The 24,079-nt window shown below is 42.2% G+C and overlaps 1 protein-coding gene across 1 annotated transcript in view; it reads right to left on the bottom strand.

The window, feature by feature from the left end:
• The window catches only part of col2a1a (collagen, type II, alpha 1a), a 43,495-nt gene extending 28,191 nt beyond the window's left edge, over positions 1 to 15,304 (bottom strand). Inside the window, exons 1-18 of the mRNA XM_084333988.1 lie at positions 15,003 to 15,304; positions 12,218 to 12,424; positions 10,722 to 10,738; positions 10,505 to 10,537; positions 9,153 to 9,185; positions 8,829 to 8,882; positions 6,986 to 7,087; positions 6,253 to 6,330; positions 5,705 to 5,749; positions 5,352 to 5,405; positions 4,496 to 4,549; positions 3,478 to 3,531; positions 3,283 to 3,336; positions 3,061 to 3,114; positions 2,639 to 2,683; positions 1,616 to 1,669; positions 862 to 906; positions 660 to 713 (exon numbers count right to left, since the gene is read on the bottom strand). Of these exons, the coding sequence (XP_084190114.1) occupies positions 660 to 713; positions 862 to 906; positions 1,616 to 1,669; positions 2,639 to 2,683; positions 3,061 to 3,114; positions 3,283 to 3,336; positions 3,478 to 3,531; positions 4,496 to 4,549; positions 5,352 to 5,405; positions 5,705 to 5,749; positions 6,253 to 6,330; positions 6,986 to 7,087; positions 8,829 to 8,882; positions 9,153 to 9,185; positions 10,505 to 10,537; positions 10,722 to 10,738; positions 12,218 to 12,424; positions 15,003 to 15,096 (1,131 nt within the window). The 5' untranslated portion in view covers positions 15,097 to 15,304. The remainder of the gene's footprint in view (positions 1 to 659; positions 714 to 861; positions 907 to 1,615; positions 1,670 to 2,638; positions 2,684 to 3,060; positions 3,115 to 3,282; positions 3,337 to 3,477; positions 3,532 to 4,495; positions 4,550 to 5,351; positions 5,406 to 5,704; positions 5,750 to 6,252; positions 6,331 to 6,985; positions 7,088 to 8,828; positions 8,883 to 9,152; positions 9,186 to 10,504; positions 10,538 to 10,721; positions 10,739 to 12,217; positions 12,425 to 15,002) is intronic.
• Between the last annotated feature and the right edge of the window lie 8,775 nt (positions 15,305 to 24,079).

Raw genomic sequence — 24,079 nt, 5'->3', positions numbered from 1 at the left:
CTACGATTTATAATTTCAAGGTTCCAAAGCTCGTTGATGAGCTGAGGATCATTTCATCATGGGATGGCGGAGGTCTTCGTTAATGAAAGGGAGGTCATCTGACTCATGTGAACACCTTTTTTGGGGCGTGTATACAGAGTGAATACAAGCGAAAGATTAATAGGAGTGAGAAGAGAAATAGGGGGCCTGACCCGTTTGATGAGAATTAATCCACTTTTCTGAAGACATCTCACGGTGACTCAGAGAATGAAAACGTCAGCCACTATAATCGGTCAAGTAATTCAGCGAGCACTCGTAAAAAACCCACAAGCTGCTCAATTTGAATACTGAGCGTGTGCTGGAGAGAACAACACAACGCTACTACAATCTATAGTTCTATTCTACTATTTTATTGCACTGCACTATTGCACTATTTCACTCTGTCTATTTTATCTTACTCTTTTTATTATTGTCTATATAAAACTGAATCAAACCATAAACAAGTTGGCCTGTTGGGATGTTAGATCCTAATGTGAAAAACTGTGATTTTATATGTCTGCACTTTATGTGCTCATTTTCTGCCTGTCTTTTTTTCTTCTGCTGTGAAGCACTTTGAGCTGCAGTTTCTGTATGAAAGGTGCTATACAAATACAGTTTATTATTATTATATTATTACGGACCTTAGCTCCAGGGGATCCGGGGAAACCAGGTGCTCCAGCGGGGCCAACGGGACCCTGTAGGGGAGAGAAGAGTTCACAGGTCAGGGTTCCACAGAGTTCCTTACTGGTTCCCTCTATACCTCTCAGGGGTGAAGGACACCATAATGATATGAAACGTCATTAAAGGAAGTGATGTGGTTAAGTGACGTTATGATATACGTACGGGAGGACCAGCGGGACCAGGCAGACCATCATTTCCACGGGCACCCTGTGGAGAGAGAGCAGATGGGACAGTGAGTAGGTGGCAGAACATGAAATGTACCCTGTTTCGCCAGTCACAGTCAGAATCAGAATCAGAATCAGAATCAGAATCAGAAAGGTCTTTATTGCCAAGTAGTTTTCACATACAAGGAATGTGCTTTGGACGTTATCGGTGCGACATTAGCGGACAGACATTAACAGACAGATAATACAATAAAGAGGTGGAGTAAGATAAAATGAAATATGAGCCTAAGTTAAGCACAATAGAATAATATAATTATGGAATAAAATATAGGCCAGGGCTGTACAACTGTAAATAAGAGGTTGAATAAAATGATATGATGGGATATAAACTAAATTAAATATAGCACAATAGAATATAGTACAATTATAAGTAAAAAATAAAATAAAATAAGAATAGGAGACATCGGCATTATCAGTGCTAAATACAAACACAGATTACAGCAAGAAGACAGATTACAGTCTATTTTTATTGCACTGCTCTTATTCTGTCTATTCTTATACTCATTCTATGTCTGCACTTTATGCATTGCTTCTATTTAGTCATAAAGCCGCTAATTTTAACGACAGAAATCGATTACAAATTTGATATCTGTGTAATGTCAATTCTCTGCTCATTTTATGCCAGTCTATAATTATGCAAATTTCTCCTCTCTACACCACTGTACAGACAGACAGTAGAGACCGTTACTTACAGCAGATCCGGCAGCTCCGGGACGCCCCCTCTCGCCGGGCAGACCACGTGGTCCCTGGAACAAAAAACAGGGTTCGTGAGATGAGAACTGGAACAGCGCTGTATAAAATACAACAGTATGAATGAACAGAACCTATTAATATCCATATAATCGGGTTACAACAAACAACAGCTTCACGGAGCAGAGGGCGGGCCGGAGGCGGAAGAAGTGTTCTCTCTACGTGATACAGAGCCAGCTGTATGATCTCCGACCGCTGACCGTGTCGACTTGTATAACTGTCTTAGCTGATTTCTTATCGTTTATTCTTATTTATTGTGCATATATATGTATGAAAATCGCTGATAAACTGTGTCTTGTTTTTGTACGCTTGTTGTCGCTGTGAACGAGGGTATTACGGGTTGAAATAAAGGTTTGAAGGTGAAAGTTGAAAGTGTTGAGCTGATACCTGAGGAGGTGGGGGCGTAATCCACACCCCTGCATTGACCCTCGACTATATGCTACTGTACAGAATGCTATTTAAGACATCTTTGTTTACTCATCTGCAGACTACTTGCACTCGTTACTAATTGCATCTGATGTACTGTGTTATGGTTTACATGTTTACAGATCAAACTGTAATTTTTTTTGTGTACACTTATATGGGAACATATATATATATATATATTGACGATCCCCTTGGGAGGAATCAGTGTGGTCTGTGGGCGTGAGCTTGGGAGAACGTCTGTCAGTGTGTAAGTGTATTTTGTTGTCCTGTGTTTTGTTTTTGTTTTGTTTTGTTATGTATTGTATGTTTTCGGAAATGAGATAGCATATCTCAAGGGGTTTATCCTTCAAATGACATTTCTAAATGACCAATATCCAATAAAGTCAATGGCAGTTAGACTGATAGATGAGTGCACGCTATCCCTCAGAGAAAGAGGTGGGGGCGTGATCCACATCCCTGCATGGACCCTCGACTATATGCTACTGTACAGAATGCTCGGCAACGTGCACAGGTGCACCAGATATACGTCACAAACTTACCATGGGTCCAGGTGCGCCGTTCTCTCCGGGAGAGCCACCCTCACCCTACGGAGAAGAAGAGAGGGGGGGACCAGTGAGACACAAGCTGCGGGTAGGAAGAGCTTCAAATCTTAAATCTGAGGAAATGGTTATTCTTTTTGAAAAGGAGAGTGGGATAGTTGTACATGTAGGACAAGTTGTACATGTTTTAACGGATTGTTATCCTTACTTGTCTAACTGTTATGATGGTATATTCTGTGTGATTTTATATGCCTTTTTTTTTGCTTAACTATGTATGTTTTGCTTAACTCTGTATGTACACTCGACGTGACTGTAAACGAGGGGAACAAATCAGTTGCCTTTTGAGCTTAAATAAAGGTTTGAAATTAAATGAAATGAAATAGATCTATAGAGAACGAGATGGACAGGTGATGTGTTCTCACCTTGGCTCCAGCAGCACCGTTCTCTCCCTTAGCTCCATCCAGACCAGAGTGACCCTGCGAAAAGAAACAAACAAACTCATCAGGACTCGTGCAATCAGTGTGCCATCATCACACTAAATAATGAGCTATGATTATATTCAGTCTGCTATATGGGGCTGGTCAGGTTGGACCATGATGCTAGTTGTCCTGTTGTTGGTGTGATGATGAAGGTGAAACACTCACTCTGTGTCCCTTGATGCCAGGAAGTCCAGGAGTTCCGGGGAATCCACGAGCTCCCTGAGGTTTAAAAAAAGAAAAAAGTATTAATGGGGTAACAAAAGGCTGAGGAGTTCCTTGTTGTAATACGATTGAGTTGGTATTCATGATACATGAAATGATGTAAAGGCTGTGTGACAATTAACCGATGGATGCGCTCACCTGAGGACCAGCGGCTCCGCGCTCTCCATTCTTTCCGGGTTTACCTGCCTCACCCTGGAAGTGAACGGGGGAAAAGTGTGATTAATTAAACACAGCAGACTGAGTGACCTCTCACTGCCCCACACTACACAGTGGTAGAGCTGTGTCTACAGGCCTCGGTATGGAGCCTCAAACTTTCAGATAGACACTGCCCCCTGGTGGCAGATGCATGTTTATTATATGCACAGAGTCTTCCTTGATCTCACACCAATCAGATTAGATAAGGGGGACTCACTTAGAAGTGGCCCTTTATATGGTGGAATATAAGGTTTACTGCAACAGTGTGAAATAACAAGGAAAAACACAGGGACTTGGCTGCTTTGTGATATGGAACATAGGAAGACAATGAAAATCCTTCTCATAGAAACCTTTCGTTGTAGGGAGATGCTAATGCAGCTGCGGCCTGTGTGGCCTTGGGCTGCTGTGCAGGTGGTTTCTTTCTCGCCTGTGTTTCATCAGATACTAGATCTAAAGATATCTGGGCCTGTACCTGTATGTATCAAGCATCTTAACCCTCTCACTACCACACTACAGACGGTTAACCTTTCACTACCACACTACAGACGGTTAACCTTTTCACTATCACACCACAGGAGGTTAACCCTTCTGTAGTGTGGTTGTAAAAGGATTAAACTTCTGGTATTGTCGCCGTGAAAGGGTTAACTCTTTGGTAGTGTGGTAGTGAAAGGGTTAAAGTAGGAGTGCCGATCTGAGACCCGATTGGCCCATTATGTCATAGTGAGGTGTGTGTTTGTCTGTGTGTTTGTGTGTGTGTGTGTGTGTGTGTGTGTGTGTGTGTGTGTGTGTGTGTGTGTGTGTGTGTGTGTGTGTGTGTGTGTGTGTGTGTGTGTGTGTGTGTGTGTGTGTATACTGTAGTCATGACACCTGAGCAGTGATCCTACATCAGTACCGGTACCAGCGTGACGAATACGGGCCCTGATCTCTGGGTTTGTAGATGAAGACACAATAATATACTTACATCACTTCCTGGTTTCCCTGCAGGTCCAGGGGGGCCACGAGGTCCGAGGGGTCCCTGGTATATAAAACAAGGTTGGGTCAGTTTGGTCCATGCAGTTACTCGTACGTTAGAAAATATAAAGACAAACGTCTCTCTATGCGAACGCAGGCTCTGGTGAGTTTCACGACGCCCAACCTCTTCAAACTGTGAACCTTAACGAGCCTAAGAAGAGACAGTCCATTCTATTGTGCGTAACGATGTAATGGAGAGCAATAATGTCAGTGCTTTCCAGTCACGCACTGCGAGGGAATTAGCTTGACGAACCCCAGAGAGCATGGAAATAAACATATAAGAACAGCTATACTCCACACACTACAAACTGGGAGGGATGGAATTCGAACATGATGTTGAATTATAAATAAACATTGTGTGATCATTCAAATTTAAGTAAAGAAAAATAGCTATACTATCAGCATCAGGGCTGGGAATGTAAGCTGAAATGAATGAATGAATGGATGGATGAATGAATGAATGAATGAATGGATGAATGAATGAATGAATGAATGAATGAATGAATGGATGAATGAATGAATGAATGAATGAATGAATGAATGAATGAATGAATGAATGAATGATCATTGCATTTATATAGCGCTTTTCTAGACACTAAAAACGCTTTACAATGTAGGGTAGAAATAGCCTCCTTCGCCCTTCAAGTTGTGTCCTTTAAGAAATGCACTTGGATGTACAGCATAGGCTTACTAGACCATTTTTAGCATCAAGTGTTCATTTTGATAGAGAGTATGATTGGTACACTCGTGATCAGTGATGAAGACAGAGATTCGAGGTGTATCTGTGGTTGGTTTCTGTTACTTACAGCTGCGCCAGGCTCTCCGGTCTCTCCTGGGTTACCTTGGAAACCTTGTGGGCCCTATAGGATAGATATAGAACAACAGACATCAAAGTAATTTACTCATATTTAAAAAGGCGTGCCAGCCCGCCGCTTATTTCTATACGCCGACCAATCATCTTGTCATGCAGTGTCTCAGAGCCGGTGAGTTGTCGGCAGGCAGAGTTCAAATGAGGACTATTTATGAGCAGATAAACGTAGACGCCTTCAAACAAATCGGATCAAAACAGTTACTCCTTTAAAAAAAGGTATCAATTTTAAAGTGTGTCTACTATGAGGATAGTATTCGTGCTACACATGGAGAAGTATTATATACTTACAGGTGCTCCGGTAGGGCCTGGGGGGCCACGGGGACCCATAGGGCCCTGGAGGAGAAAGAGGGAAGAGAGTATGAGGAGTGAGGAATCAATATAAACAGCATCTGATTTTAAATGAACAGTGTGTCTCCCTCCCGCCCTCTTCAAATACTGTTTATTTTAAGAGAGGAAAAAAGTGAAGCATGTAGCTTAAATATAGTTTGCTATTCAGTATCAATGGCAATATTATCAAAAATAATAATGTCTATTATTCTAAACTTCATCCACTGGTATGTGTATATAATATCAATGGACAGAATCATGTCATGTTCACAGAGAATAATGACTTGGCCACAGGGTGGCAGTGTTCAGCGCTCTCTGCAGCTAAAACGACATCTATCACAGAGAAGAGAGTCACATACAGCAAACACTATAGCAGACTTTATGTTTACATTATGTTCAATTAATAATAATCACAAGGTCATGTCACCGAACAGATCATGACGTAATATATACCGGTCTCTCTCAGTGTACAGAAATGTATGATATGGGTGCACCACGACACCACATACCATAGGTCCTTGCATCACTCCCATCTGAGCGCCTCCGGCTTTCTCGTCGAATCCACCGGCCATCTGAGCAGCAAAGTTCTGTAGAAGCACAAGACAGAGGCATCCGTGAGTCAAGTGATTGAGTTGAACTGTCCCCTGGTGCTCTCAAGAGTCACTGAGGCGTTTTACTGCATACTGACAACAGTCAAATGCTGTTTCATTGGCTTTAGGCAGCAACTTCATGCCTCCCTGATGCTTCACTTGACATAATCACTTTTTCTGTTTTTCTGTTTGTTTGTTTGTGTATTTTTTATTTGTATACTGTGTGAGAAGAGCCATTAGAAAATCAGCTTGTGGTCTAATGTTGAGGGGGAGTCCATGTATGGATCTTGTTGAATTTGACATTTTGTAATTGATCATGTTACATGTTTTTCAGAGCTGGGGAATCTGGGGGAAAAAAGGTGTTTCCATCAACCGTTTATTGTACATTCATCTTATACTGTATGTATTTTAGACCACTATAAAGCTGACAGTCAGTTTCAGTCCAATTATGTAGTAATACATGACCTCTGCAGAGAGGCCATTTTGGATAGGAGTTATTTCCCAGGAGGCAACAGATATGTGGCTAATTCTGTCCTGTCCCTCAGGTAACAACAACAACAACAACAACAACAACAACAACAACAACAACAACAACAACAACAACAACAACAACAACAACAACAACAACACAGTGTCCCTGGTAGACACTTACGCCTCCAAGCCCTGGGGGTCCGTTGGGTCCAGCGGGGCCGGGGGGACCGGGGTTCCCAGGGGTGCCAGGCTCACCATCTCTGCCTCTGGGGCCAACATTTCCCTGGGGAAAAGAACAGAGGGACAAACATACTCAACACCTTCCCTTTCACCGGGAGGATTCAACCCCTGACTCCAGATCAGACCAAAATGGTGTAACAGACTTTTTGTTTTCAAGTTTATCTTTGAGGCATTTTTTTCGCTTCATTACATATAGTACACAATGGAGAATGACATGAAAGATGGACGGTAACTGCGCGGGCGTACGTGTGTGTGTGTGTGTGTGTGTGTGTGTGTGTGTGTGTGTGTGTGTGTGTGTGTGTGTGTGTGTGTGTGTGTGTGTGTGTGTGTGTGTGTGTGTGTGTGTGTGTGTGTGTGTGTGTGTGTGTGTGCATGCGTGTGTGTGTGTGTGTGTGTGCGTGCGTGTGTGTGTGTGTGTGTGTAGCATGACATGTCACAAGTCGGATTCCAAACTATGTTGTGGCGGGTATGCGGCACCTTAGCCCACCACTCTGCCAGGATGCCAGACATAATGGTCTTCGATGCCACAAGCATCTGAGAGATGAGCAGAATGTAAAGCTCATAACTCCAACTCCAACTGTCCCCTGACTACTAAAGCCAGCTTGCTGTGTACTCTATTCGGGGGTTACGTTCACTTTTAAAGGCCCAATCTGCTATTGCAGTGTGCCACTCCTACTGGCTCCATCTGCATTAGTGACTTATTGGAACTGAAGATGTTTGTTTTCACTTTGACATTCATCGTCTGAGCTTTTGACACAAGAGTTCGATAGCGTTTACAGTCATAATGTTTGTGAACACTGGAGTAGAAAAGGTTTTTGATGGGCCAAGAAAGCTTCTTTTCCATCGACAAATCAAACTATTTCATGCAAATTATGCCCAAAGACTCCAATTTGTAGCTTGATGGCATTACATTAATTCAACAGTTATATCATAGGTCTAAGTAGCTTCTTTCCTAAGCATATCAGATGATTGTCGTGAATAATGACGGGTGATAGCGTGCGGATGTGTTACTGTGTCATAACTGCCATGTTGGTGGTGGATTGAATGGTGATTATATTTAAGGCATATCAAACCATTCTGGTTATTTCTTTGAGGATGCAGGCGACTATATCTATATTGAAATAAAATAAATTCCAATGAGAACCATCCTTTATCGCAGAGCTTGGTCATACCGCCTGATCCCTGACAGAGAAGTGGCCGTGAAATGATTAAACCGAGAGATTCAACAACCCAGCATTTAATCACTGTTTAGGGAGCGAACCACAGGATGTAGAGAAAATGATACCATACCATCAATGATAATCAGCGGGACTTCGTCTTGCGTTCGAAACCATTCTCCTGACTATTGGTTCCACAGAATGAACATATTTTGCACACTGGAGTGCATTCTTCCAAGACACTCACTGAGGCAGGTACAGTACATGTCGGCGGACAGCAGGAGCTATTGTTTGGACATAATTAGGGATGTCCGATATTATCGGCCTACCGATATTATCGGCCGATATTGGCATTAAAATGTAATATCGGAAATTATCGGTATCGGTTTAAAAAGAAAAAAAAACACATTTATTTAAACTTTATTTACCCAGGCAAGCAAGTAAGAACAAACAACGACAAGAGATATGTAATGTTAATTACCTGAAATTATTACCTGCATATATCGGTATCGGTTGATATCGGTTGATATCGGTATTGGAAATTAAGAGTTGGACAATATCGTTATATCGGATATCGGTAAAAAAGTCAATATCGAACATCCCTAGACATAATGTATTGTTTCTTACCTTATCACCCTTATCGCCTCCGCCCCCACGTGGCCCCTGCTCGCCTGAAGGGCCCTGCAAACAGGAAGACAGTCGTCTCAGCAAGGTGCACAGTAATGATACAACTGCTACCGTGTATAAGATGCGTGTATTGTGTACCAATACACCGCCTCTGCAAACAATGACTTGTTATTGTAGTATAAGTATAAGTAAGTATAATTTGAAGAGGACGATGTTGATGATCACGTCAACCACGCATGGGATGATAACCTCTAGGATATCAGTGTGTTTTTGTGATAATTTCCATGAAATTAATAAAAAAGATGAACGTTGTATGATATTTACCATGGGGCCTCCTGGTCCTTTTGGTCCTACAACCTGCAGAAGGGGACAGAAGAGCCTCTGTTAAGTTTTCTTGTCGGGATAAAATACTCCTCTTCAAAGGCTTGCTATGAGAGCCATCTTTCATGCTGTGTCACCACGTTAGTAACGTTACACACACTGATCCCAGAACAGTTAAGACGTTCGGACGAGGACATTCCAAGACGCCATCCAGCAGCAGACATGGGAGTCGAGAAACGCGGCATGACGAGGATGTCCACTGACAGGGGCATGTTGTGCGATAAACACTGGCCACTTTAAAAAGCTCCACTTGGCAGACTTGGTTCATTTAGCGGGCAGACTTGAGAGAGAAAAGCACCTAAGAGGATTTGATCGGGTTCATTATGTCCCAGGAATGCAGGGTTCCTTCCATTCTGTCAGTTTATACAAAAAGAAAAAAAGAATTGTAGCTAATCACCTATCAGCAAGAGACCTAACCGCCGCAGAGAATCATATGATCATGGGGGGGGGGGGGGGTGTAACCTTTCAATCCAAACAATTGACCTATCTCAAGCCTCAAGCCAAAGTTGCGATTGGGTGATCAAGAAAAGAGGGTGGGGTTTGAGTCAATTCATTTAGATCCTTTGATTTTGATGCAACATAAAATATCCTTTAAAAAAAAACGTATAACTTTGGCCGATAATAAGTGTGCAAATGTGAAGGGACTGATTCATTCAGCAATAACTGCATACTGTACATGCAATTAAAATATTAGACAAAGTTAATTAGTCCATACCATGTTTATAAATGTTTCATATGAGTGAACACATTCACATTACTTTATTTAGATGCATTTTGATAACAAGTGTACAGATGTATTCAATTAAATTGCCACATTCATATCAATGCAACGATGCATTGATAATGCAATGATTCATTGCTAATGCAACAATGTATTGATGATTTTGTATACCCCTAAAGTCCTTTCTGAGTAAAGTAGATAGCTAGAAACGTATATAGTAGACTTGGGTTTGAAGATTGCTGGGACAGCCCACAGATAAGGGACAGATGACCATAAAAATGTATTGATGTTTTCAAATAAAAAATAAAAAGCAACTCAGTTGTTAATCTCATATCCTCTGAAGGACATTCTCTCTTGCCTTCCATGAGGATATACAACAGCTCAGTGTCAATGAAGAGAGCATAATGTCATTATGGAGTAATACTAAAGATTCATACTTACATATACGTATGTCATTATGGAGTAATACTAAAGATTAATACTTACATACGTATATGTCATTATGGAGTAATACTAAAGATTCATACTTACATACATATGTCATTATGGAGCAAAACTAAAGACTTGTACTTACATCTGCAATCTCTCCTGGTTCCCCTTTCTGTCCCTAATTGATGGAATAAATAAACAACCATTGGTCAGAAACATTAACTTCAAAAGATATATATTGTTCTACATATCACACACATACACAGACACACAAAAGAATGTCTGTGACAAATCGAATTCATTGTTATCTGTTGATTTTCAGGGTGGATATCAACGCTATACCCCACAAACCATTGACTCACCCTAGCGCCAATGATCTCTGATGTGGTAGAGAGGGGTGGATGAGGGGTGGATGAGGGGAGAGAGAGAACGACAAGGTTAAAAGTGGTCAACTTCCTGAGGTCATGTTGTCACTCAGAGATGTACACACATAAGAAACACCGGCTGAAATCAGAAGACCTTCCACCGAACCCTGCAGAACCCCATCCAGATTGTATACAACGGACTGTTTTGAGGGACGACGCAGAAGCAAGCGAAGGCCGGGAGGCCTTCAGGCCTGGGGATCATTATAATAATGATCATTATATATATTAAGGCTGCACATATCAGTATAGCAAAAATGAAATCAGTAGCAAAGCGTCTCGGCAAATGTGTTAGCTTATAGTAGCCTATTTCCTACAAGCGTTACAGTAAAACTCCAATACTAGAATGCAATTTCTTTTAAAACTGCATTCGATGGCTATAGTATAGATTGTTCATGCCAGGAGGATACAAATTATGTTAAAATTTAAACATTTTCAGCCTCGGACAGCTAAGAGAATGCTTTTTGAACATAATAAGCTGTGGGTTCAGAAAAAGTTCTTTGGCAGCTTATTATACAGTATATCTGATATTGTGGGAAATAATCAGGTAAAATAAATGGCCCCCCATGTACATTCAATGTCAAACATGGACCTGGTGCTTCTAAAGACACCACGGGAATAAAGAGACCTTTCAAAAGGTCCTACAGCAGTTGACATGTTTATGCCTCTAGTGATAACATGAGTCCTCCAAAATAAAAGCTTGGATGGACTACTTCTGCCACGTCTGTCAATCGCTATTATTTGACCCGGTAATCACCCGCCTGATTTGGTGGGGTCAAATCAGGTCAAATCACTCACTGATTGACAGCTCCGGATAATCCAGCCAACCAATAGATCAGAGGATTCATCTCAGTCACTAGTTGCGGTAATAAGCAGAAGCATCTCTACCGTTTTGGGGGAGAAGCAGACAAGAGAGCACATGTTAGAATCCATCTAAACCCCAAGAGGAGTCGGACCGCCGTAGAGAGAGGGAGAGATGGTCAAGGTGTTCTTTTATCATGTTTCCACCCAAAACACTCAGAGAAAAGTATACTTTGGAACAGGAAACATGCCGCTTTGAATAATACTTGAGAATGACACCTCTATGTTTTTGGCATATCTCATATACCATATATATGATATATATGGTATATGAGATATGATGATGATGATGATGATGATGATGATGATGATGATGATGATGATAGTAGTAGTTGTTGTTTAATGCAGTTGAAATTTGGAAAGTCTTGTCAGAATCAAAATAACTAGTCCACTGGGAGCCAGTTCAGTCCCACAATGATGACGATGATGATGATGCTATTAATGATATTATTGAGGACGATTGATCGTGTCATTCTCAGCGGGTAGTTCCCCGTTCAAAGGTGTTTCCCCGGAGGGGGGCGAGACACGATGCAGGCATATAGAGTAATTTATTCATTCAATAAATAAATTACAACCAATGGGTGCAGTGGCGTCAGCGGGGCAGAGGGGGCAGCACTCTCCGGAGGGGATGATGGGGTTGGCGCACTCTTTGATCTCCTCGCAGATGATCTCGTCACAGAGCACCACCCCGCTGTCGCACACACAGATGCGACACGGCTCCGGCTTCCACACATCCTTATCATTATAATGCTGTCCGTCTTGGATGCAGCCGCCCATCTCCTCTGTGTTGACCAGCAGGGGGCGGTAGCATGGGGGAGACAGATAAGACAAGCAGGAGGGATGGGAGCAGAGGGGGTGGGGGGGGTGTAGTGACAGGTGAGTGTACAGCAGGTGTTATCGAGGACAGGTGACGTTATTTGGAAGAGGTCGGAAGGTGGGATTAAAGGATTAAAGATGGGAAGATGGGAGGGGGGGCAAGGTAAGGAAGGGGGAGGAGCCAGACAAATGTATGGGGGAGGGGAGGGAGGGAATGGAGGTGAGTGAGGAAGAGGAGGGAAGTGGTACAAAGAGGGAGAAAGATTTCAAAAAGTAATCTTCCGTCAAATGGGAGCCCTGGTTTACAGCAGCAGGCACACAGGAAGTATCACATGTCACACAAAAAAGAACCAGCATAACACACATGAGTAGTGCTTGTGCCATAGCTTGGTTTTGGTGTTACCTTTTTTGCAGGATGAGGAGGAGAAGCGCACGGCGACAATATTATAATATTATACACAAAATGTTGGTTGTTGTTGACCTATCTCAAACCCCGCCCTCTTCTCTTGATCCTCAACCGCTGACAATCGTGATTGGAGGATCAGGTCAAAAGAGGGCGGGGTTTGAGATAGGTCCATCGGGCTGCCTGTCTCACAGCAAAATGTCACCTGCGTGTGAAGAAGATTCTAGAGGCCTAGTTTCTCTAAAGGCACTAAAAACACACATTTAATTTGGTTCCAAAGCAGTAGCCCTACAGCTAAATTCTATATTGTGCGCTGGTTTATTTTCATACTTCCTGTATAACTCAAGAAGCAAAGAAAACAGAAAGCTCCCTCCACCCTCCCCCCTGATTCGTTATATAGACTCTATGGCTACGCTATACCAACAAAGGGTACATTTAGCAGTGAGGGTCTGAAGCCCTGATGGAGGTATTTCACATGGCAGGGGTGAGTATATTTAACCTGCTCCCTCTCTGGTGAGCGACTGGGCTTATGAATGAGCTTCTCTCACAGGGAGACTGGGCCCAATTGACAAGCTGCTGACTTAAGTCAACAGAGGGCCCTTCTAAACCCCCCCCCCCCCCTACCCCCATCTGGATCTCATAGCCATGTCAAGTGCCAGTTCAAACAGATGGAAGCATTAAGAATGACCAGGTTGTTTTGTGCGTACAAGCTTAAGGTTGGGCCTACTAAATGCTACTATTTGTTTTTCATCAAGCATTTACATGAAGGGCGATTCTTAAGTTTCGTCGTATTCGTTGAAGAACCACTTTCGATCTTTGATCACGAAATAAGGATAACTTTGGTTTGGTGCAGTTACCTGTGCTATTGGGCTTTTCCTTCTGATACAATGCATAGCTAAAAGTTAGGAATTGGCTTATAGCTGAAGTAAGCAAGGTATTAAGATGACAAAGAAAGCCAGCTTCATAACATAGGGAATGTAAACCGGCAGAGATAGTGAAGTCCATCACTCGCCACCCAGAGCAGTAGTCTTTCTCCATCGTCTATCTGCTGTAAACCAGCTCCTCCGCCCTGTGAAGTCGCTGACCGCCGCTTCCTGGCTGCTACCCTTTGAGCCTTCTAGCCTGGGGTCAAGCAGTGTCTGACCCTGTCACTACACATTATGAGAACACCTCTTCTGTAGCCCCAGTTTACCCTGGATGAGTTTACCCTCATTTGATCATAGCTCTAGCAAAAAAAAAAGTCATTTAACAAAAGTCAATTATTTTCTGAAGGGGAAAAAAAAAAACCAAGCTGTTCTTAATAATGTAGACCCACAGAGGGTGTTCTCGAAATTGGCAAAAACGTACAAAAGAAAAAAGAGCTGTCTGCCAAGATTGTTAACAGAAGACTGGGTGCGCTTGTTAACCAACGTAAAACTGGCACCAGAGCAAAAGGTAACACAACAAGAGAGACGTTTAGCAGAAGGACCCCAGGAGAGGAACAAACGGATGCTTGTTCATCACCTGGTCCTCCATCCCTCACAGATGTGCCTTGACAGCCTCACCTCTGTCCTCCAGACAGGGACACACGCTGGCTCATCAGCTGAATGCCATTGATATCATACTTCACTATGAATTGAAAATGGGGGACCCTGATGTAAACAAGACGAAAGTCTTTCTCTGGTCTGCATCCCCTTAACAATTGTATGTATTGAGCCGTACTGTATTGTACCCATTCTGCAATCTGTTAAATAAAGTGTTCATTCATTCATTCACTCACTCTACTCTTCTAGCTATTTAGAGGTTATACACACACTAATCATACATAAGAAAACAAATGTAATTTAATTCGGAAGCAGCCCTAACGAGGGCATTCCATCAGCCTCTTAGCAACAGGTAACAGCCGAACTGATGCGCTCCTGCATGTGGGGGAAAGGCCAAGCGAATCCATTCTCCACATTTCATCATTGGGGATTTTCAGAGCTTGACTATATGTTCTAATCTCCATATTCTTCTGGTATAAAACAGCTAGAGAGACAGTGAAAGATGCGGCATCAACTGAGACGAAAAGCATGCATGGTCAAATGTCATCAGCAAAACAATCCACACTTTTGGCATTGGTAGTAAAAAGAGAAAAAGCAAAGACAAAATGTGCAACTTACGGTCGTCCTCTTGCTGACATCTGACAACGGATAGTAAAACAACCTGGGATGCTACAAGTAGCAGAACAGTCCTTGAATCCACAAAGCTGAACATGTCTAAATATTAGACACGCAGGACTCTGGGGTGAGAAAGTGATGGGACGGAGCAGACGCGGCTCTCGTTCAAGTGGTGCGTAATGTTGTGTTCCCAAAGACCATGCAGTCGACTCTCCAAAATTCAAAGTGGAATCCAACGCGGGGCCCCAGCCGGCAAAATAGCAACCCACCGCGTCAGGGGAAGAAACGCGGTTTTATGTCCACTGTGCCTTCTATGAATCTTCGTATATTCCAAAATACCAGTCCTTCCCCCAGACCCCCAGTCGAGCTGAAACCCGAGCCTGTCTCCCACCCTCCGCCCTCATCAGCATCATTCTATATACACCCTGGGATTTTTCTCCCAGGACCCTCCTTCCCCCCCGTGACCCTTCTTCTGGCCGCTGGCCTATACTAAAAAAAAAAAAGGCGCACCTCAATACTTTCCCATTTCATGCTGACTTTGCACAGATCCAAGACAGTCCGGATCTATCTTTATTTGACACTTTTTATGACAAATTAAACTGCAATATCTGAAGCGAATAACTCATTTATAATGTGAACTCATTTATAATTGCCCTCCCTGAGTACATTAATCTTCAATCGCGATTGGAGTCATTCACATCGACACACGTGTCTATGCACAAGGCCCATTGTGCCAATATATCTGGGTTGGGTGTTGATAATAACATCTATTGAATAACTGGGAACATATTGAACAATAATGGAGTCAATCTGTGCCATGGGCCAATGTGGCAACTTTCAACATACAAACGTGAAAATCCATGTCGACCCCCCCGAGGTGGGGGCAGGGCAAAGTAACCTAGTGGGGGTTTCCCAAACATGGGTTGGGGCCATTAATTTGGGGCCCCTTGATATGAAAATGGCGTCCAGAGAAAAGAATGAACAATAAAACAAAAATGACATGGTTATACAGCAGACTATGGAGAAAGCCTACATGCTCTGTATGTAGAGTGATGGACTTCACAATCTGCTGGTTTACATTCCCTATGTTATGACATGTTATCGTAATTACATGATGTAATTACATGATGTAATTACTTATTTTCGTTGTGCTGTAAAAATGACAATAATTGTAATCTAATCTAATGAAAAAGAGGTCTGCCACTCCTGCCAGTGCTTTTAGCGCTCCATAGAACTGATCTACAGTTGTCACCGACAAACTCACAGCTTTCTGCCCCCTGTACCCCCCCCCCCCCCCTTCCCTGAGGGATGAAGAAAAGACTGAACTTTAAACATACAACACTAACATCTAATGCAAACCTTGTATATGGGCTGCCAGTAAGCTGTCAGTCCTGGTGTATAGACCTGAGAATCAACTGAATGAATGAAGATCCAACTCAAAATGAACACTATATAGACACAGATATGCAGTAGGTTACATTTATGATACATTTTAGAGAGGTTCTCAAACTGGTTCATGGACATCGATGGGGAGATGGAATGAACTCTTGATTGATTGATTGATTGATTGATTGAAAACTTTATTAACAGATTGCAGAATGGGTACAATACAGTACAGCTCAATACACACAATTGTTAAGGGGATGCAGACCAGAGAAAGACCTTCGTCTTGTTTACCATTTTCAATTCATCAGGACATATATGACTTACATGACATACAGATAGACAGTACTGCTACATCTATACATTTATGACATACCAGATTTGCAAATACAGTACTGTTTGTGATACAAAAAGAGTCCAGAAAAGGGAGTATATACATCTTGACTTGGATTTTTAATGAACCACCACCTGCCGGTTACTGGGCCGCATGGGACTACTGTACACCTAGTGGGTCAGTGGTGCAGTGAAATGATCATTATAAAAGTAATCAAGATTCTTGGATGGGGCTTTTTTTGTGATTATCCACAGACCTGAAGACGACCAGGAGGCATAGAGCCGACCAATCCTGGACACGGTTCTGTCGTGTTCACGTTACAGTCAGGAGAGGAGGCCTGTCTGTTTGGACAAAGACCAGTTGACAAGAGTCTGTGAGAGCCAGCTAGGAGTGCATTCCCCCTTTGCCACTGCCTGTTGCAGCTGCAAGGGAGAAGAGGCGATTGCACATTATCCCACACAGCGTTCCCTTGGTTTTCTTTAATAATAAATGTAATTTCAAACATGAAGCAATCAGCTCACCTTTTCCATGTATAATACAAGAGCGCAATACGAATTCAATGAGGAACAGGAAGAGAGGGAGCGGGAGAGGAGGGGAAGAGAGCAATCAAAGCGTTAAGTGAGATGTAGTGAGATGCACAGTGTATTCATTATGTTCATGTGAGTTTCTCCATGCACCCCTGAGGTCTACAGTATAATGGGACGACAGGGCTATGACTGTATTTATTGACACTTCCCAGTCGCATTCCCCTATTGAGACAAAGTATAGCAGGGACATGTCAGGATCCTCCATTGTGAGGCGGTGCCGGGTGATGAGATGTCTGCGTGATCTTTATCGTGTACCTTGCTCCGGTAGGTAGAGGCAGGTGAGTGGGCTTGAAAGGGGGTCTTTGTCGTGTGTGGAGAGAGGCCCAGTAATTCCAGGGTCACAACCTTCCACAGAGCCCCCTCATTCCACACATGCAGGAAAAAAAAGACTCCGAACCCTCCAGGTTTAGGAACCGTAACGGCTGGGAATACCGGCGGGGAGAGACGCATTCGGAAGCATCTCCCGACTCCCATAGTGTTCATGTTAGTATGTACGGTTTTGTGCGGCCTTTGGCCGCGGTCACCAATAATGTCACATTGGACATTGCAGTAACTATTGCTGTAGGAAAGGGTTCAGTTCCTGGAATTCGGTAAAGGTACCCAACGGTACCTTTTTTCTGTACTTAACTCTCTCTGTAATAACAAAACAAACAAAAAATCACTTGAAGAAAATAAGTCCAAACATCTCAATTTCAACATTGTTATTTATTTAGAACATTTTGTTATTCATTGTTGTAACACACCACACAAAATAAATCGCATGAGCATGTATTATGTTTTAAAATGTTTAAATATCAACATTATCTGGCCATCCTCAGTAAATATGATCAAACTCCTCTGACCTCGCCTGGTCTCTCCAAAGATCCAAGAGGCGGGACAGTATATATATTTGTGGAAAAGGCTTCCTCTTGTCTAGTATATTACTTGTCTATCTTATACTAAACATGTAAAGGTACCGGAATTTGGTACAGATTGATCTATAGCGTGTATCGGTATAGGCTCTGTAGTACCGATGTAATTCGGTCGGTACCCCTTCAAAGTGCAGGGTTCGGTACCCAATCCTAGTTCTAACCTACTTGGTTTGTTGCTGTGTGGAATGAGAACCACTAAACCAATAGCCAGAGATGCCGTTGACCCCAGAGTCAGACACTTGAGGAATTTAAAGTGCCTGTTCCCAGCTGAATCAATAATTTGTGGTCTTTAGACAATAGAGCAGTACACACGGGTCCTTCTCCACAACACTCTAGTTTGCCCTGTTGGAGTAAAGTCAACGTTGCTTGGTGACATGGATAACGATGGAGAGGTAGCGCTGCATCATTTCAAAATCTAAATATCTTTTTTTTATTGCTTCTTTCTTTGTACTACTTCATGTCAATGCCGCTGCTAGGGAAGGGGCCATGGAAACAAGAACAATTCATTTGAATTCCTCTAGTGTAGCAGAATAGAAAGATGTGACAATAAAGCTGATTCTGATTCTCATTCTGATTCTGGCTGAAGGGGCCTTGCTTTAGAGGTAGGCTATATATTATACTGTAGGTTGTTGCAAGATGAACTACATTACTATTATAGTAGAAACTACATTACCCTAAGAACATCTGTTCCCACTTGGATAAAGACAATTTGCATTTCATTTTGATGATAGTTATCTTAATACGCTGATGTGCACTGAAATAATGTACTTGTTAAGGACAGTTATATATAGTTTTTTTTTGTATTTTATTTTTTTATTATTTTTTAAACAAACATATAAACAAACATGACAACACACGATAAGATATACAAGCATTAATTGTCAGGGCACATCCAATGAGATCACATTTTAGTTAGTTGTCTTATATAAGATATACCCCTAATACCTGTTATCTAAAAAACCTACACACATATGCTCCAGCTCGAACCCAGCTGGAGTTATATATAGTTTGTAATGTCATACAATAAAAAATAAAGTATGATTATATTGTCACACTGGGTCAGGTATATTTAGCTATTGCAATGATTATTGTCCCAATATACAGTATACACTAGTCTATTAGCACAGTTCAGTTCAGTACAGTAAACTTGGGAGGTCTTCTATTCAATTAGGATAAGATAAGATGATCCTTTATTAATCCCCTTGGGGAAATTCGGGTGTCAAAGCAGCATGGGGGGGGGGGGGGTACAGGGGGGGGGGGGGGATACAGAGCTTCACATTCCTATACAGTGGTGGCCTTAGATCATCAATAGACATACAGAGGATGATGAAGATGGCATTGGATAATCAATAGACATAAATAGGATGATGAACATGGCCTTAGATCATCAATAGACATAAAGAGGACAGAAGAAGATGAAGATGGCCTTAGATCATCAATAGACACAAATAGGACAGAGGATGATGAAGACGGCCTTTGATCATCAATAGACATAAAGAGGATGATGAAGATGGCCTTACATCATCAATAGACATAAAGAGGACAGAAGATGATGAAGATGGCCTTAGATCATCAATAGACATAAAGAGGATGATGAAGATGGCCTTACATCATCAATATACATAAAGAGGATGATGAAGATGGACTTACATCATCAATAGACATAAAGAGGACAGAAGATGATGAAGATGGCCTTAGATCACCAATAGACATAAAGAGGATGATGAAGATGGCCTTACATCACCAATATACATAAAGAGGATGATGAAGATGGCCTTAGATCATCAATATACATAAAGAGGATGATGAAGATGGCCTTACATCATCAATAGACATAAAGCGGATGATGAAGATGGCCTTACATCATCAATAGATATAAAGAGGATGATGAAGATGGCCTTACATCATCAATAGACATAAAGAGCACAGAGGATGATGAAGATGGCCTTAGATCATCAATAGACATAAGGATGGAGGATGAGTCAGTTGATTGTGATGAGACAGCATTGAGGACAGAACATCAATAAAGAAACAGCATTGAGGACAGAACATCAATAAAAAAACAGCATTGAGGAGTAACATCAATAAAGAAACAGCATTGAGGAGAGAACATCAATAAAGAAACAGCATTGAAGAGGGAACATCAATAAAGAAACAGCATTGAGGAGAGAACATCAATAAAGAACAGCATTGAGGAGAGAACAACAATAAAGAACAGCATTGAGGAGAGAACATCAATAAAGAAACAGCATTGAGGAGAGAACATCAATAAAGAACAGCATTGAGGAGAGAACAACAATAAAGAACAGCATTGAGGAGAGAACAACAATAAAGAACAGCATTGAGGAGAGAACATCAATAAAGAACAGCATTGAGGAGAGAACATCAATAAAGAAACAGCATTGAGGACAGAACATCAATAAAGAAACAGCATTGAGGAGAGAACATCAATAAAGAAACAGCATTGAGGAGAGAACATCAATGAATATATCGTGCTACTGCAATGATTATTGTTCCAGTATACAGTAGTCTATTAGCACAGTTCAGTCCAGTCCAGTACAATTGGGAGGTCTTCTATTCAACTATTTAGCACTCTAGAGAGCTATTCGTTCATTTCTTCCCCCTCTCCCTCTCACATTTCAACCCACATGGCCTTAGATCATCAATAGACATAAAGAGCACAGAGGATGATGAAGATGGCCTTAGATAATGATAATAATATATTAAATTTGTAGGGGCGCTTTATATTTGTGGACCAAATCTCAAGGCGCTACAGTGTAGAAGAATATACTCTATCTAGTAAGAGAGTAAAAAGAACATAAAATAAGTAGGGCTAAAACTAGTAAAAGAGTAAAAAGAACGTGCAATGTGAAGGGCTAAAACTAGTAAGAGAGTAAAAAAAAACATAAAATAAGAAGGGCTAAAACTAGATAGAAATCAACTAAAAGGCTCTATTACATTTTTGAGGACCCTTTTTAAAAGCATCCACGTCTGTGGTGCTCTCAGATGATCAGGGAGAGCATTCCACAGACTGGGAGCAGATGAGCAGAAAGCCCCGATCTCAATAGATCATCAATAGACATAAGGTTGGATTGAGAACATCAATAAAGAAACAGCATTTGAGGAGAGAACATCAATGAAAACAGAAGTGGAGACAATAAAGAATGGATTAATGACAATGGATATGTCAAAGGAGTTTCGGCCATAACTCCATTTTTTAAACTCATCCTGCAGATGGATAAATACAAGATAGGACTGTGAAACAATCAATCATGTCCCTCCAGCTGGCGGACATCTTATAGATGGTGGAGTGTGAGGTCTATTGGCACCCGATCGTCGCTATATACTGTAGCAATACAACGTATAGTTACAGCAACGTAGTTCTTGGACATCAAGGCACAACCCCTACCAGTAATCCAGAACTATTTTATTGCACTGTAAAGAAACTGTGATTTTATAGTATGTCTGCACTTTATGTGCTCCTTTCATCATTCATGTCTTTTACATTCTACTAAAACTGAATCAAACCATAAACATGGTGGCCTGTTGGGATGTTAGATCCTAATGTGAAAAACTGTGATTCTATATGTCTGCTCATTTTACCCTTGCTATTATTTGACTTATTTTTACTTTTATCTTTCCGCTGGGTGCATACTCGTTTATGACGTTTATCATGTTTTGTAACATATTACAGAAATTCCAGGAGCCTATTGGAATGTGAGGTTCTGATACGATTTGATTCATATATCTGCATTATTTTATCCCACTTTATGCTTCGCTGCTTGTTTTACACTGATTTTATGTCTTATTTCTTACTGATGAACTGCAATCCCCTGTATGAAAGGTGCTATATAGGTGCTTATTATTATTATTATTACCATATGTAAGGTTGTAATATAGCGCGTCCAATCTAGTATACACATTCTATATTTCTCCATGCAGCGCTCAGACTGTATACGGCCTCCGTCTCCCGCCACACACAATAGGCCTCTGTGCGAAGCCGGGCCCACGGAATGCTGTGAGATGGCAAGGCGGTGGGGATAGCTGCATGGTGAGGATGGGGGGGGGGCTGAGGAAGGTAGGAGGATGAAGGGGGGGGGGGGGGGGGGGGGTTGGAGAAAGGGGAAGAGGTGGCGGTGACGGACGGAGGGAAGGGAAGGGGGGGCTGATCTTTCACGACTGTACGAGTGCATAGAGGCTCCAGGGGTCTAGAGGGTGTCTAGGTTTCGACACAGTGACCTGCCGGAGAGGGGTTGGCTGTGGTGTGTGCTGCTGTGTACACAGACAGGCTGGTGACGAGGACCTGTCTGCACCCACAGTACCCGGAGTAGTAGTAGTAGAGCAAAGGACAGGATCTACGGCCGGCGCTGGTACCGTTTCACCGGGTGCCGCTTCCCCTCCTCCTCCTCGGACCCCGCTTTTTTAAATCACGATCGGCAGACGGCAATTGAAGTGTAATTATAACGAGGAGTTTGTGATTACCAAATGTGTGCCCATCAGAAAACACGTTTGGGGCACGGTGGCTATGCGGTATCAGTGGCTATGGTGTTGCACGTGTGCAGTGTTGGAGCGGTAGATGCTGTGAGAACAGAAAGGTCAACGGAAGAGAGAGTTGCCGGGCTGTACTGCTGAAGAAATTAAGGCACACTTTGGTGAAGAAACTATTTCTTGAATACTTGGATTTCATTTCTAATGCAAGGGTACCTTGGTAAAAACGTTTTTGAATTTTTCTCCAGATAGAACTGATTCGTATGAGTGCCGGCCTAACTAGCTACCACACTACAGACAGTTAACCTTTCACTACCACACTACAGACAGTTAACCTTTCACTACCACACTACAGACGGTTAACCTTTCACTACCACACTACAGACGGTTAACCTTTCACTACCACACTACAGACGGTTAACCTTTCACTACCACACTACAGAAGGTTAACCTTTCACTACCACACTACAGACAGTTAACCTTTCACTACCACACTACAGACGGTTAACCTTTCACTACCACACTACAGACAGTTAACCTTTCACTACCACACTACAGACAGTTAACCTTTCACTACCACACTATATTTACATTATATTTACATTTTGTCATTTAGCTGACGCTTTTATCCAAAGCGACAAGTCAGCAGGAAGGGTACAACTCTATCTATGGAGCATTTTCCCCTATTGTTAGGTTTTAGTGAGTTTTTCCTTACCTTCGCGTGGGGTATGTCTGGGAGTGCTTGCATTCTTTCATTTATTTGCATTTATTTTAAATTTGTTGGACCTTATGGTGTTCTTGTTCTGTTCTTGACTTATTGTTATGTTTTCTTCTTGACTTGTTTAAAGAAGACGTGTCCGGCCCATGGGGACATTAACGTGTGTTGTCGGGCCTTATAAATAAATCTGATTTGATTTGATATCAGCTGAACAGGAATGTTCATCAACGTGCTGAGTGCTACAATGTAGGTTAGTGCATGACGGTAAGGTTAGTTAGGGTTCGTTTTTTATTTAAAATTCTTTTTTATTTCAGGTATTGATAGAGAAGTGTGTCCTTAGTCGACGGCGAAAGATTGTTCGGGTTTCGGCAGTCCTAACTGTGGTGGGAAGTTCGTTCCACCATTGTGGGGCAAGGACCGAGATAGAATAGGCGGCTTCTCTTTGATGACCCTCCCGGAGCTCGGATAGGGGTGGGTCTTGAGGTGGCCAGAAGATGCAGAGCGTAGAGGTCTTGAGGGTGTGTAGTTAGAGACCATTGACCGGAGGTAGGCGGGAGCCGTTCCCTTTGCCGCACGAATCCGCTTCAAGGCCCTCGACCTGGCATATCGTGCGGCAATGGGGAGCCAGTGAAGGTCTCTAAGAAGTGGGGTGACATGGG

The sequence above is a fragment of the Notolepis coatsorum genome (genome assembly GCF_963971535.1).
Source record: "Notolepis coatsorum genome assembly, chromosome: 17".
Lineage (NCBI taxonomy): Eukaryota > Metazoa > Chordata > Actinopteri > Aulopiformes > Paralepididae > Notolepis > Notolepis coatsorum.
This window is presented reverse-complemented; position numbering and strand designations above follow the sequence as displayed.